This window comes from Brassica oleracea, chromosome C2 (assembly GCF_000695525.1).
Source record: "Brassica oleracea var. oleracea cultivar TO1000 chromosome C2, BOL, whole genome shotgun sequence".
Taxonomy (NCBI): domain Eukaryota; kingdom Viridiplantae; phylum Streptophyta; class Magnoliopsida; order Brassicales; family Brassicaceae; genus Brassica; species Brassica oleracea.
Window position 1 is genome coordinate 8,608,757 of NC_027749.1, and position 13,875 is coordinate 8,622,631.

A 13,875-nucleotide genomic window follows, 5' to 3' on the forward strand; every position below is an offset into this window, starting at 1 on the left:
AATTAACTGCAAATACGAACTACGTCGTTATCGGCTTTGCTCACAACTCGCACCTCCTCTGACACAAAGTTAAAGGGACGAGCAGTTTTTAAGTATGGGGTGACAATTATGATAGTAGTACTCGATCTCTTTACTTCCATTAAACCACCAATTTAATAATGTGCTTCAGATTTATTCTTCTATATAATTAGCGTCTCTTTATGTGCTGTGTATGTCTGAATATTCCATTATATATGCATTCATAGAGATTGTTTCAAAAAAAAAAATGCATTGATAGATTAGCCACATAACAAAAGAAAACAGAAACTAAATTAACACTGAGAACAGTAAATCATAGATTGTCCATATCTTCCATAACACGTTATCCTTGTCTTATGAAATTCTCATAACCGACAGGGAACAGCTTCTTCCTTGTCGTATAAGTTATTATGTAAATGCACATTTCCCTATTCTATATAGCAGATAGGGAGATCCAAGAGTTGCATTGCAGCTTCAGAGAATTGTACAGCATGTGTTTGTTTTCCTCGCTCGCTTGTAAAACATCTGTTTCATCATCCATCATAAAACCAATTTTCTCATGTCAGAAACTATCTCCCAAACCTCACTCTTCTAAAGAAACACTAGTAATTACGTATATTAGGGTGGAATGTTACCTTTGATGCCTTGTTTAAATCTGAACTCTTCTCCACTAAACTGTCCAGCTTTTCACCTCGGGCTAGGAGACCATCAATGGTTTTATGCTGTTACACAAATCAAAATCTCTACTCACTGACAAGTGTTTAAGAAATCTTGGAAACAAAGGAACCATATCTGTAGGTATGTATGGTTCACTGAAAAAAAAAACGCAAAGCAGACAAAGTGTTTATGGAATGGTCTATACTGCACTTACAAATATAATACTGCTCTCATCCAGCTTCATCTGTATTTTCAACAGCTTATCAGCTTCAGCCGGGTCCTGAATAGGATATTTATTCCATAATAAGTAAGAATAATTGAAGAACCTCACATCCTAAGGTTTCTAACAAGTTTTATAGAAACTACAAAGGCTCAAATAGTAGCAGTAGTAAAGTATGTAGAGAATACCTTAAATTTTTCTAAAGCTTCTACTAAGTATGGCCACTTCTGCTTAGAGACTTCTTTTGCTGACCTCCATGTCTCACCAAATATCTTTTGGTACTCATCAAGAACCTGCCAAAAAGAACAATGTCAACACAAACCATATACATTCCTTAAGCAAACAAGAAGCTACATGCATCAACCAGATGTACGTAGGATTTTCGCAGTACCTGATCGAGAAGAGAAAAAGCACTTCGAACAGGATAACGGTCGTCCATGAATCCCACGGCGCATAGGCCGTTTCTGTTGTAAGAATGCACTACTTCGTCTATAGCTCAAACACATCAAGTTCAATTATAAACCTTAAAACTAAGACAGGGATAAGAGATTGCAAGAGGCAAAGAATAAGAACAAGAACCTTTGTGTTTAACAGATTGGCGCTGAGAAGGAAGGGTTCGGCCAGCGACAGTACTACCGAAGAAGCGAACGAACTCTGAGATGTTAGGGTGGTAGAAATAGTTGAATCCAGAGAAGTCGAATGCGTGAGCGAGGATAACTGGGTTTGGAGTATCGGGAGTGCACTTGAGAACAAGCAAGGCCGTGATACTCATAATTAACTCTGGTGGATCACTGAAAAAAATGAAGTTCTATTAGTAAGAGCTAGAGAATCATAGTGAGACAGAAACCAGGTCATAGTTGGCAAGAGACAGATTTTGTCACAACACAAACATATATAGAAACTAGAATGAGCACACAACCTTTTAATCAAGAAAGAGAGAGAGAGACAGAGTGTTGGAGCAGAGAGGTTGAAGGAGACGGAGAAGAAGCAAGTTAGAGAGGGTACAAATCATATAAGCAGCGAGAAGAGGAGATAATCTATTAGTAAAAAGGAAATCAAGTCGAAAAAACTAACCTTTTTCTAAGGGATAATCTTAAAAATAGTAAATACGCTCAATGAATATTTATCTGATAGTTTTAAAGATTAAAAAATTGAAAATCAGTGCAAAACATTTGAAGAATGGAGGGGACTAATTTAATTTTTAATTTTTATTAAGTTTCTTTCTTTTCTTTGAGTGAGTAACAAGTTAAATTACAAAAATAGAATGTAAAAAGAGTTCTGAGCCATACATGGCTTTAACCACTAATTAAACTTATTTTTTTCCCTATTCCAATTTTAAAACATTTTTTCTTTCTTCGGCCCCAAGCTGCTATCATATTTTCTTATCTTTTCTTTCACAATCTAAAAACGGAAACAAGGGAAAGAACCACAAGGAAGCACAATAGGAAGGAAAGGGCACATGTTCTTGATTTCAAGTTGTACGAATCTCTTTACTTGTCCTCATCTCTTTAACAGTTTCTTAAATGTAACATTATGTATCGCAAAAAAAACATTATCTCATAATAGCTACGCTACACACATGCAGGATCAATCATGCTGAGGTTTCTCATCCTTTTCTCTCTTCTCATACACTCTTGTGTTGCGCCCCCCAAAACTAAGGCTGCTGCTGGAACTCTTCCTGCCAAGAAATGGCTCACCCTTAGCGGTATACTTTTCCGTAACCCGTCTCTATTTTTAGTTGCTAGCACATGCTCATGTTACATAACATGTTGTTTGTTTGTTTGTGTTTAAGAACCCATACATGTGTTTGTTTGTTTTCAGGAAAAGAGCCCGCGGTTGTAGCGAGAGGCGGCTTCTCAGGACTTTTCCCAGAGTCAAGCGCCACTGCAAACGACTTGGCTATTAGCTCCAGCTCCCCTGATCTCACAATGTTGTGCAACCTCCAGTTGACAAAAGACGGTGCGGGCTTTTGCTTGTCTGATATCAGGCTTGACAATTCAACCACCATCTCCACCTTCTTCCCCAAAGGCCAGAAGACCTACAAAGTCTATGGTCAAAACCTCAAGGGCTGGTTTGCTCTTGACTACTCTGCTGACACCATCTTCTCCAACGTCTCCCGTATGTCTCTCTCTCTCTCTCCCCTTTTCTCCCTTCAAATGCTCCCCACCACCACCATGCCTTTACATGTTCTGTATTATTGAGCAGTTGTTCAAAACATCTTCTCTCGGCCCAGCATTTTCGACGGCCAGATGGCAATTGCAGCCGTGGAGGACGTCCTCGACACCAAGCCTCCCAAGTTCTGGTTGAGCGTTCAGGTATGAGTAACAAACCTAAGGAGGGTTCTTGTTGATTAATCTAATAAACAACAAACAATACAAATGTGCAGTATGACGCATTCTACATGGAACACAAGCTAAGCCCAGCCGAGTACATTAGAAGCTTGCGTTTCAATGGCATTAACGTCATCTCGTCTCCAGAGATCGGTTTCTTGAAGAGCATTGGGAAAGATGCACGCAGGGCCAAGACAAAGCTCATATTCGAGTTCAAAGACCCCGAGGCAAACGAGCCTACCACCAACAAAAAGTACAGCGAGATCCTGCTGAATCTCGCAGCCATCAAGGTCTTTGCCACAGGCATTATTGTTCCCAAAGACTACATTTGGCCCATTGACTCGGCCAAGTACCTTAAGCCGCCAACCACCGTTGTAACTGATGCCCACAAAGCAGGTCTAGAAATCTACGCTTCAGGTTTTGTCAATGATATGCTCACCAGCTATAACTACAGCTATGATCCTTCCGCTGAGTATCTCCAGTTTGTGGACAACGGCCAGTTCTCTGTTGATGGCTTCATCTCTGATTTTCCGCCAACAGCATCACAAGCCATCTGTGAGATGATTTCCTCACACACATATATATATGTCTCCTCAAAAATTTGAAGCTAACGGCAGACGATTCTGTTCTCTTGCAGCTTGCTTTGCTCACCAAAAGAGAGATACTCCCAAAATAGGCAAAACGTTGGTCATAACTCACAATGGAGCAAGTGGAGATTATCCAGGCTGCACTGATCTGGCTTATCAGAAGGCGGTGGACGATGGAGCAGATGTGATAGACTGTTCTGTCCAGATGACCAAAGATGGACTGGCTTTCTGCCTTGATTCTGCAGACCTCATACCAACCACAACTGCAGCGACCACTCTCATGACCCGAGCCACCAGCGTTCCTGAGATCCAGTCCAAAAATGGCATTTTCTCTTTTGATCTCACATGGGCGGAGATCCAGTCTCTAAAGCGTAAGAAACTGGTTTCTATTTTTAACAACTATTCTGAAACTATCAGCTAATAAGTTACTTCTCCAGCTCAAATCCAGAGCCCCTTCTTAGCTGCTGATGGATTCCCAAGAAACCCAAAAAACAAGAATGCAGGGAAGTTCATGACTCTCGCTGACTTCCTCAAGTTCAGTAAAGCAAAGGCAGTCACTGGAGTTCTCATCAACATCCAGGCAAGCCTTTTTTCACTATTAGCTCTTTAACTTACTCAAGGCATCTCCACTCACTAACGCCTTGGTTTGTTGACAGAATGCTGCTTATTTAGCATCAAAGAAAGGCCTAGGAATCGTAGACGCAGTCAAGTCCGCTTTGACCAGTTCCAAACTTGACATGAAGGTTTTGATTCAGTCAGATGACAGTTCTGTTCTGGACAGTTTTAAGGCTGTCCCTCAATACACTAGAGTCTTGAGCATTGACAAGGAAATAGGAGATGCTCCCAAACCAACCATTGAAGAAATCAAGAAGCATGCAGATGCAGTCAATGTCTTGAGAAGTTCTCTTGTCACCATATCCCAAAGCTTTGCCACAGGGAAGACTAAAGTAGTGGAGGCAATGCACAAGGGGAATATCTCTGTTTACGTCTCTGTGCTGAGAAACGAGTACCTCTCCATAACGTTCGATTACTTCTCTGATCCTACGGTAGAGCTTGCCACATTCATTGCAGGGAATGGCGTTGATGGAGTCGTCACGGAGTTCCCTGCTACAGCCACCAGATACTTGAGTAAGTTCTAAACCTCTACAAAGATCATGAAACAACAATCAAGACAAGGCTGGTAATATATATACTTGATGCAAACGCAGGGAGTCCATGCTCAGATTTATACAGAGAGCTTCCCTTTGCCATATTACCTGCAAAGGCAGGGACTCTAGTATCCGTGGCATCCAAGGAAGCACAGCCACCAGCTAGTGCCCCAAACCCGCCTCTTGACGCTAAAGACGTGATTGATCCGCCTCTGCCCCCGGTTGCTAACTTGGCCACCAACAATGCCAGTGGAGGAGCTCCGCCAGCTTCTCTTCGTTCAGGCACCATAGCCACCACTGCTAATCTCAGCCTTTCCTTGATAGCGATGCTGGCCTTGGGACTACTCCTCTCCGCGTAGTAGTAGTCCACACCCTTCTCGTTAACACACTAATGCCATGTCTGTATCATACTTTACCACAATATACACACATACATATGTATATACACACACATACACACATGCACACTGGGATTAAAAGTCTATAGAAGCCTTCTTAATTTTGTAGGACTATTGATTAGATCATAGAGTGTAATAATCTATCAATATAATTTTTGTCTCCTTTTTGTTTTCCCGACTTACCTTGTCTACCACATTTCATGCAGCTGCAAAAGACAAACATTAATTATCAAATCACCAGTAGGTCTTGTGTAATCAGATCATAGGAAAATTCTTGGAAATAATTTACCTGATCTCTTCCCTTGCTTACAAAACATGTATTCTGCTTTACGCCTGTCTCCATACAGTGTTTATTACACAGGTGAGGTAAATCAAATTACACTGCTTATTGCAGCCAGCTTAACCCCCAGAAAGAGATTAGACCAGACATGTCACAACTCACATGTATGCTGTATTTGTGTTTATTGCTTAATAATTACAATGTTTATACCCCTCCCTATTTTACAAGTTAATTTGCCGTTAGGTGACAAGGTAAAAGAAGATAAACTATTTCTGCTCTTACGTCCTTTGTTATCTAAGAAATATGAAGAACTGGTTATTCTTCATGCAGCTGTTCTTTCATTCAGTGGCTCCTTCGTTTCTTGATCTAATCCATTTATTTTTGCTTTCTCCTGTTTAACTTGTTCATCCAAGGACAAGGGCTTCCTGCTTTCTTTATCTAATCCACTTATCTTTGCTTTCTCCTTCTTAATTTGTTCATCCAAGGACAAGGGCTTGCTGCTTTCTTGATCTAATCCACTTATCTTTGTTCTCTCCTTCTTAACTTGTTCCTCCAAGGACAAGGGGTTGCTGCTTTCTTTATCTAGTCCACTTATTTTTGCTTTCTCCTTCTTAACTTGTTCCTCCAAGGACAAGGGCTTCCTGCTTTCTCGATCTGACCCACTTATTTTTGCTTTCTCCTTCTCCAAGGATAAGGGCTTGCTGCTTTCTTTATCTAACCGACCTATTTTTAATTTCTCCTCCTCAGCCTTCTTCTTAGCTTCGGCTTCAAGTTGTTTTACGTTTTCTTCATGAGCACGATTGAACAGTCTTACAAAGTTTAGAAGAGTCGACACCCCTGCAATTTGTAACCACTAGCTACATTCAAACAACTCCGAAACACCACGTTTCACATAAAAAACTACATATATATAGTCTTGTATATGCATACCTTGTTCAAAAGGGCACTTAGTAGGGTCTTCACCGAAGTAGAAAATTAAGCCATCAACGTTTCTTCCCTGCATACATAACTTAATTATTCTGAGAATAGATAAAATCAGGTAATATACACTTATGTCTTGCACATTGGACTATTGGGGACATACCACTCCCGAATAGAGTGAAGCCAAGGACCTTACTTCTGCTTCCGCATAATGAAGGAACTCCTTCAATATCTGCAAACAAAAACAGAAAATAGACACTGATATATATGATCCAACAATAAATCAACAATGAGCGGCGTCCATGCAGCTGCACTGTCAACACATTTGTTGCATTGTTTGTTAGTCAGTGGTTATACACATTCCATTCAAAATTTACTAGGATCACATCTCATACTGACTACACTACTTGGCCTACTTTTATTTCTTATGGGACTTGATTGTTCTCCCAGTAAACGGTCCGCACTTTATATGATTTACATCTACACATTTTTTCGGTTTCCTTTAAGAAAGCCTTGAAGAGAGAACTAGTGATCAAACAGAGATACTACCTTGTTAAAGTTGTGTGAAATTGGGCCATCACTTTCGGACAAGGAGAGTTCCTGTACGATTTTCTCTAGTCCCTTGTTTATAGCTTGCATCTCCTCAGCCAAAAACTTCAGTTGAATCTGTAACAAACTCAAGAAAATAAGCACAGTTTAATTTTTTTCTTACTGATGCAAGCATAAACTGCACATGAGATGTGAAAGCTGAGTACCTTTGTTGCAGGCTCCAGTGAGGAAAAATCTTTTGCGAAATCTAAGACTTCTGGCATTTTCTCAGCAAGAATCTGCAGTGAATCCATCAGACTATATCTTTCTCTTCATCTAGTAATACATCCAGAAAGCTACAGAAGCGCAGAAAATAGCAGTTTACCTTGCATAGATAATGCATCAGAGTCATACGGTTATTCCGCGCCCGTGTTTCACTGAGTTTTGGCAGACTATCCAGTTTAAACCCAACCGCAGCACCTACACAAAAAAAACTATTGCCAGAGCAGGATAGAAGATAAAACCCAGAGCTTATGCGTTCCATTTTCAAACTCACCCCTAGCAGTCCCTTGGTTTAGGGCGTTTCCGAGGGACAAGACAGTCTGCATTATTCTTTTGAATTTTTCTGAATTCTTCACCTGATGAAAAGAGAACGAATATAGCCTTGGTGATGCATGTTTTAATCATGTTGTGAGGTCATCTAGACGACAAGTTGAGTCTGACTGACCTGCTCTGCTGCGGAGTTAACAACACTTAGACTATTCCTGAGTTCAGAAATCTAAAAAGGTGTTCACTAGTGACCATAAGTACCAAAATAAAAGCTCTGCATAATAGGTAATTAGCAGCGTATCAGTTATCAGACCTGAGAACGAAACTGAATTTTGAAAGAGAACACCCTGAGCTTTGTCTCCACTCGTGGGACTTTCATCATCTCTAAGAAGAACTGTTCAAACAATTTCAAGAAGCATATTTTTTGTTATCAGCTCTAATGGTTACTCCAATAAAACTAAAAGTTTTTCTAAGTTTTGTACCAGTTCGCACTTTCCAAGCTTGTCCTTGTCACTATTGTAACCCTGCAACATAAAATGAAGATAGATCAAAGGAAAAGGTGGATCACATAATACCCAAAATATTCGATGAACTTTTAGTTTAAGGAGTGCACTTATTATACCTTTAGTAATTCCATTTCTTCTCTTGTTGGACAAAACTTAATTAGGTTCTCAACCTGGTCAGCATCAAGAGCAGATTCCTCCAGGTTAAGCACTGAGTACTGCCAATATTTTGAGAGAGAATTTAGCTTTTGATTTTCATTGACATTTTACCAGGAAAAACTGACACGATTAAAGAGCTTGATATTACCATCAAATCCTGCAGAGGTACTTTCACTTTTGAAAGCATAATCTCACAGTTGTATGCTCGCCTGTGTTCAATCTGTAAGATAGAGTTTCTCATAGTATTCAGTATGTTTAACCATAGACAAAACAGTCACTTTACACACAAACAAGTACACGCATGTAAACTATTAAACACATGATTTACCAGTTGGACTTTCTCAGGTTTAGGTCCACGACAGCTATTTAGTTTTAACTTTCCTGCCTCTTCTGGAGCTGATGCGGAGAAAAGACTTTCAAGCTCTTTCATGTCAATCTCAGGAGCCCTAAAGTAACAAATAAGAATTAATAGCTTAGTATAATACAAGAACCGGAGGTATCATTGAAATAGCTAACGACAAGATGAACAATCCATACTTAGAAGCTTCGCTAGACATTTGTGTATCAGCCCATAAGCTCCCATTGACAGCTCTTGTCAGTTTCAACCAGTGGTATGGCTTCAGCTTTTTGGCTGTGTTATTCTTTGAATTTACAGGTAACATTCTCCCTTTTCCTGATGAAAGAGGTCCAGCTGGTAAGGCAGGTGTTGGAGGCACACTAGAACCAGTAGATGGGGATGACTTTGTTCCTAACTTTGGAGGAGGAGGAGGAGGTGGTGCTGATGGTGGTCTCATCTGACCCAACGGTGGTGGTGGAGGTGGTGCTGACGGTGCCTTCATCTGACCTATTGGTGGTGGAGGTGGCGCTTTTGGAGGGGGAGGGGGAGGAGGGGCAGAAGAGGTAGGAAGCCGTGGAGGTGTTGGAGGAGGTGGGGGAGGGGGAGCAGAAGAAGTAGGAAGCGGTGGAGGCGTTGGAGGAGCTGGGGGAGGGGGAGGAGAGGCACCTGTAGCTAGCGCTTGGGGTGGTATACGAGGGGAAACTCTAGCGACAGTGTTCTGGTCTGCATGCCGCATCGGAGGAGGGGGAGGTGGTGGTGGTCGAGGTAACATATGTGTTTTGTCTGATTTAGACACTGGAGGAGGTGACCTAGCCGGTTGTCCAAGAGGTGTAGCCACATCATTGGGAGCTCCTATTGAAGATGAACCAGGAGGACAGAAAGAACCTGATGTCTCAGTTTGGATTTGTTTGGCTGTAGTAGCTGATAACATAGGAGAGGGCAGAGCTGAAGATGATTTTGTTATTTTAGAAGACTCCCGAGTAGGAACATTAGATGCAGGAGGAAGGGGAAGAGATGTTGAAGGCAGTGTCATAGGATGCTCTGCGTTTGGAGTTGTTCGATGAAATGTAGAGCCAGCTAATGACACCCATGCGTTTCCCTGTTGAAGTGTCTCCGCCGGTTGGACAACAGAATGATGAAATTTCTCTGAAGGTTGAGAAGCAACAGTTGGAAGTGGAGGAGGTGGGGAAGGTGCTCCTTGTGGAACCAACGACGTTCTTTCCGCGTGAGGTGGTGACAGTGTGCTCCTGTTTTCCCGAGGTGGACTCGAGATATTCTCCTCAGCATTTTCAGAGAAGTCAGAACTCTCTACAAAAGGTTTAACTGTGGCAGAATGATGCACAAGCTTGAGAGAAGGGGACTCATGACTGGTGGTGTTTGCTTGGCTACTTATCTGAAGAACAGAATGCATATCTTCTGCTACAAGCTTCTTTACCGAACCGGAAGGTCGGTTTTCAGGCGTGTCGACCGTTTCAACCTCGGACACTGACGACAATTTTAGTTTTGCATTATTCTCAATTGCTGCCTGTTTCACTATATCATGGATATTTCTGGGGCTTAAACCTTGTGGTCCTGGACTTGAATTCCCATCTGGTCTTTCCTGGACAGCATTTGCAATAGCTAAATGCTGAAGCATATTGCGAGTGGCGTCCGTCTGATCATCCCAGTCAACTTGATTGAAGAAATCATGAACTTTGGAAAAAACTTCTATTGGAAGACCATCTTTCTCTTCCAAACATGAAAAGTTCATCGAATCAACAGACGAGGCAGCATCCATATCCGAGAAGAGAAGCTTCACAAAGAAAGTACTCTCTGTGAGTAATAAGCTACAAAGGAATGTGAAGAGAAATTGAGCACCATGAGTACATTACATACCTCAACTCTGAACCCCTTTGGGAATTGTTCTTTTATATCCCATAATGTGTCAACCTCATCACGGTTGAGCATCAAAATATTTGATCTGATAAAAGCTGTGTTGAAAACCGCTCGAAACACCATGACCTCTCTCTCCATGTCATCGTTCAAACTGAGGCATTCAATCACTATATCACCTTGCACATGACAGTTGATGTCAATCTTGACTAGTTCACATTCTGCCTGCAAAACACACAAAAATCAAGAAAACAAAACAGAGAAAAACCACTGAATCATATTCCGAACAAAGACAAAGAAAGCTAAATAGCAACAGAAAGCTAATTAATGATCAAAACTATCTCTGTTGCCAAGACCTTAAGATGAAGATGCAATCTAAATTTATCAAGCACATGCTTAGTCAAAGGTCATAACAGTATACCTGCTTGTAGATCCTAAGGTGTTTCCCTTTCTTAGGAGTTGAGTACAAAAGCTTAGGCTTTTTATCATCAACAAAAAAAGGATCCTGACCATATACTGTAAAGATTGGGCGACAACCTCCTTGCCCACTAACATCAGGAACACATCTCAAAATAACACAATCCATGGTGAGAGCCCTATCCAGAGGAGGCCATTCAGAGACCACATTCCTTCTCGACACATACTGTAAATAACGCAGCTGAGAAGGAATCGGGTTCAACGGTGAGAACAAATGCATAAGCTCGCGCGGAGCCTGCTTGCAGATCATGTCCAAGGTCTTGTACTCACCACAGTACTGCTTCCGGTAAATAAGAAGAGCAGCTAGCATGAAAGCTAGAACCGGCCAAGCCCCTCGCTCGCAATGCATTAACAACAAGTTATTTGGACCAAGCGAGAGCCAGCTTTCACTGGACCTAAGAAAATGGTGCATGACTTCCACAGGCAGCAACGAGCAGCCTTCGTAGTGGCGAGGATAGTCCATAATGGTCAAGCCGTGTTCTGACAAGACATCAGCCATCACACTCCGAGTACCCACTTCACGGAAGTTAAACACAAGAGAGGATGCCTCGGGGAAGTGCTCCTGTAGCTGATTGACTACTCCGGCCATGTAAGTTTTGTAGTTTTCTTCTTCCCAAGAGTCGTCGGAGAAGCAACAGTCGAACACTGCAAACAAAAAGACAGAACCTTTTGTGTCTTAAAGCCAATCATATCATAAAAAAAAATGAAAAATCTCACAAAAGCTATCAAATTTCTCAAACAAATCGCAGATTCGCCAAATGAACGTAGAAAGGCTCGATTTTTTTTCAGAGGCTCAGATACAGAACACATGGAAGTAGAATCAACAAGGCAAAACAGAGACATGAAGCTGAGGTATAGAGAGAAACAGACCGAAAACTCTGTCGCATATCTCGAGCAAACCATCTGGAGGTTTGCGGTAGAACAATTTGCGGAACAAGGCCATTTCATCAAGCTCCTAAACCCTATCTTCTCGTTTCGAAACCGAGAACCTTTTGTTAACGTTCGGATTCCAGAATCTGAAGCTGAAAGTTGCCTCTTTTTGAATCTGTTTAAGATGTCAAAAGGTGTTCGCTTTTACTTAACGTAGGAAAAAGAAGGCGTTGGATGTCGTGTGTTTTGTATGTTTCCTGGAAGAGGAAAAGGTCAAGCTAGCGGGTTCGATGACGTGGATCCAATGATCAGCCGCCATCTCTCCACCGGCCTGACATGTGTCTTCTCAGTCACGGATGAACCGGCATTCATCTCTCAGGCCCATTTGGTTGTTAATGAGGTTTTAGTGAAGCCTGTTAGTAAAGCCCGCCTAATTCTGCTCTGGTTTGTTCAGGTAGTAAGGCCATCGGTACCAGGAGCCCTTAGGCCCGTCCCGTGGCAGCACGGGAGTGGGCGATGGAATCGGTGACTTGTGCGGCTGTTGTTCTCCTCGAGAATTCCGAAATCGAAATCAAAATCAAAAGCTCGATGGCGATGGCGATGGCGATGGCGAAGCCTTGATCTCCAAATCCATCTCTTCAAATCGAAAGCCAACCCTGCGTCTTCTCTCTTTCACTGGAGTGGGAGATCTCTTTATCTCCGTTGGCGAGGTCGCAGCTTCCGTCGTCGTTTGTTCCCCAGATCCTCCTCCAAAGCTCAATCCACATCGGTTCGCTTCCGTTCCAATTCGACGAGAACCAATCCTCCCCAAAACCTTTGAGAATCGTCCCAATCTTAACAAGGTTTGTTTTTCAAGTCCGATCTGATTTCAAATTTTTTTTTAGGGTTTTGTCGAAATTCGGCGAATAAAATGGTATTTATCCGATGTTGTTTGATAGATTCGATGACAAAAAGATATAGATTCATTGGTTTGAGAACTATTGTATAGATTCTAGGTTTCGACAATTTATGATAGTTCGTATAGATTTCAAAAGCTTTCTATGGTTCGATTGTATGATTGTTTCGTTGTAGCTTGTGTGATTGTTTCGTTTTGATTGTATGATTGTTTAGTTGGTAAAAAACATCCTTGTTCGGTTCAAATTTCTATGTTCGATTCTTTAGTATAGATTTGAACAACTGTATGATAGTTTCGTATAGATTTCTATGGTTCGAGATCAATTTTTTAACTGGTTTAGATTTTGATATGTGTGCAAATTCCAATCTGTGAACATAAGCTCATGTCATTTGTATAGATTTGATTCGTATAGACTAATAGTTTAGAGTTTGATTCGTATAGATTTAAATATCTCATGTCATTTGTCTTGATTAGCTTTCTTCATGACACTTTGCATTTTCCATAGTTCATAGTTTATTGATTAATGTTTTTTTTTAATCTTGCAATAGTAATGCATTCAACTGATTGTTTCTCTGTCTTGTGTTAGACATTTTGTGGTTGGAAATATTAAATGTTAGATATATATTTAAGTCACTGATGTTTTAAAAGAAAGTTGATAGCTTTTTAGTTGTGTAATAAGTTGGGATTAGACATTTCTTGTTCGGAGTTTGCCATTAAGGCGGTGATGTACTTTGTATTCTTCACTTCCTCCTATTTAAATCTCTTATCTTTTCTCTCTTCTATCATCTCATTAGTCTTTCTCCAAGAAATCTCTTATATTTTCTTACTGTTATGGATCCAAGCAATCTTCGTAGCCAGTTCTCTAGCTACGTAGGACTGCTTCACAGTCAACAAGGTAGCGTTTTCCATGAAAACTTTCCTTATGAAAGTTTTCATTCTAGTGTTAACTTTGGAGAATCACAGACTTTTCCGGCTTTCAGTTCACAACAATCTCAAGACGCACCAGTACAGACACCAGCAGCCCGTGTTGTAAGACGCAAATGGAATCCAGCAGATGACGAAGTGCTGATCAGAGTGTGGCTTAACACTTCCAAGGATGCTATTGTTGCAAATGAGCAGAGGTCGG

At 41.2% G+C, this 13,875-nt stretch overlaps 4 protein-coding genes across 4 annotated transcripts in view; 2 read left to right on the forward strand and 2 right to left on the reverse strand.

Annotated features, from left to right (window-relative positions):
- Positions 1-434: 434 nt before the first annotated feature.
- On the reverse strand, positions 435-1,667 carry LOC106326525 (VAMP-like protein YKT61). Its single transcript, XM_013764491.1, has 6 exons — positions 1,475-1,667; positions 1,287-1,384; positions 1,084-1,188; positions 890-955; positions 654-740; positions 435-543 (listed from the first exon to the last, which is right to left on the reverse strand). The coding sequence occupies exons 1-6, from the start codon at positions 1,665-1,667 to the stop codon at positions 493-495; spliced, it is 600 nt and encodes a 199-aa protein (XP_013619945.1). The 3' UTR covers positions 435-492.
- A 690-nt stretch (positions 1,668-2,357) lies between these two features.
- LOC106322446 (glycerophosphodiester phosphodiesterase GDPDL6-like) lies at positions 2,358-5,444 on the forward strand. Its single transcript, XM_013760461.1, has 9 exons — positions 2,358-2,373; positions 2,481-2,600; positions 2,717-3,013; positions 3,101-3,210; positions 3,282-3,780; positions 3,863-4,183; positions 4,250-4,392; positions 4,469-4,940; positions 5,021-5,444. The coding sequence occupies exons 2-9, from the start codon at positions 2,489-2,491 to the stop codon at positions 5,317-5,319; spliced, it is 2,253 nt and encodes a 750-aa protein (XP_013615915.1). The 5' UTR covers positions 2,358-2,373; positions 2,481-2,488; the 3' UTR covers positions 5,320-5,444.
- Positions 5,445-5,517: 73 nt separating this feature from the next.
- On the reverse strand, positions 5,518-12,071 carry LOC106322445 (formin-like protein 13). The gene is given in 18 exon segments (XM_013760460.1): positions 5,518-5,564; positions 5,648-6,475; positions 6,569-6,635; positions 6,723-6,791; positions 7,109-7,225; positions 7,315-7,416; positions 7,419-7,567; positions 7,644-7,725; positions 7,815-7,865; positions 7,950-8,030; positions 8,119-8,160; positions 8,259-8,357; positions 8,447-8,518; positions 8,627-8,777; positions 8,779-10,427; positions 10,511-10,732; positions 10,929-11,629; positions 11,855-12,071. Coding segments are annotated over 17 exon segments (4,242 nt in total). The 5' UTR covers positions 11,928-12,071; the 3' UTR covers positions 5,518-5,564; positions 5,648-5,960.
- Positions 12,072-13,580: 1,509 nt separating this feature from the next.
- LOC106323359 (glutathione S-transferase T3-like) overlaps positions 13,581-13,875 on the forward strand; it is an 888-nt gene continuing 593 nt past the window's right edge. Inside the window, exon 1 of the mRNA XM_013761500.1 lies at positions 13,581-13,870. Coding sequence (XP_013616954.1) covers positions 13,581-13,870 — 290 coding nt within the window. The remainder of the gene's footprint in view (positions 13,871-13,875) is intronic.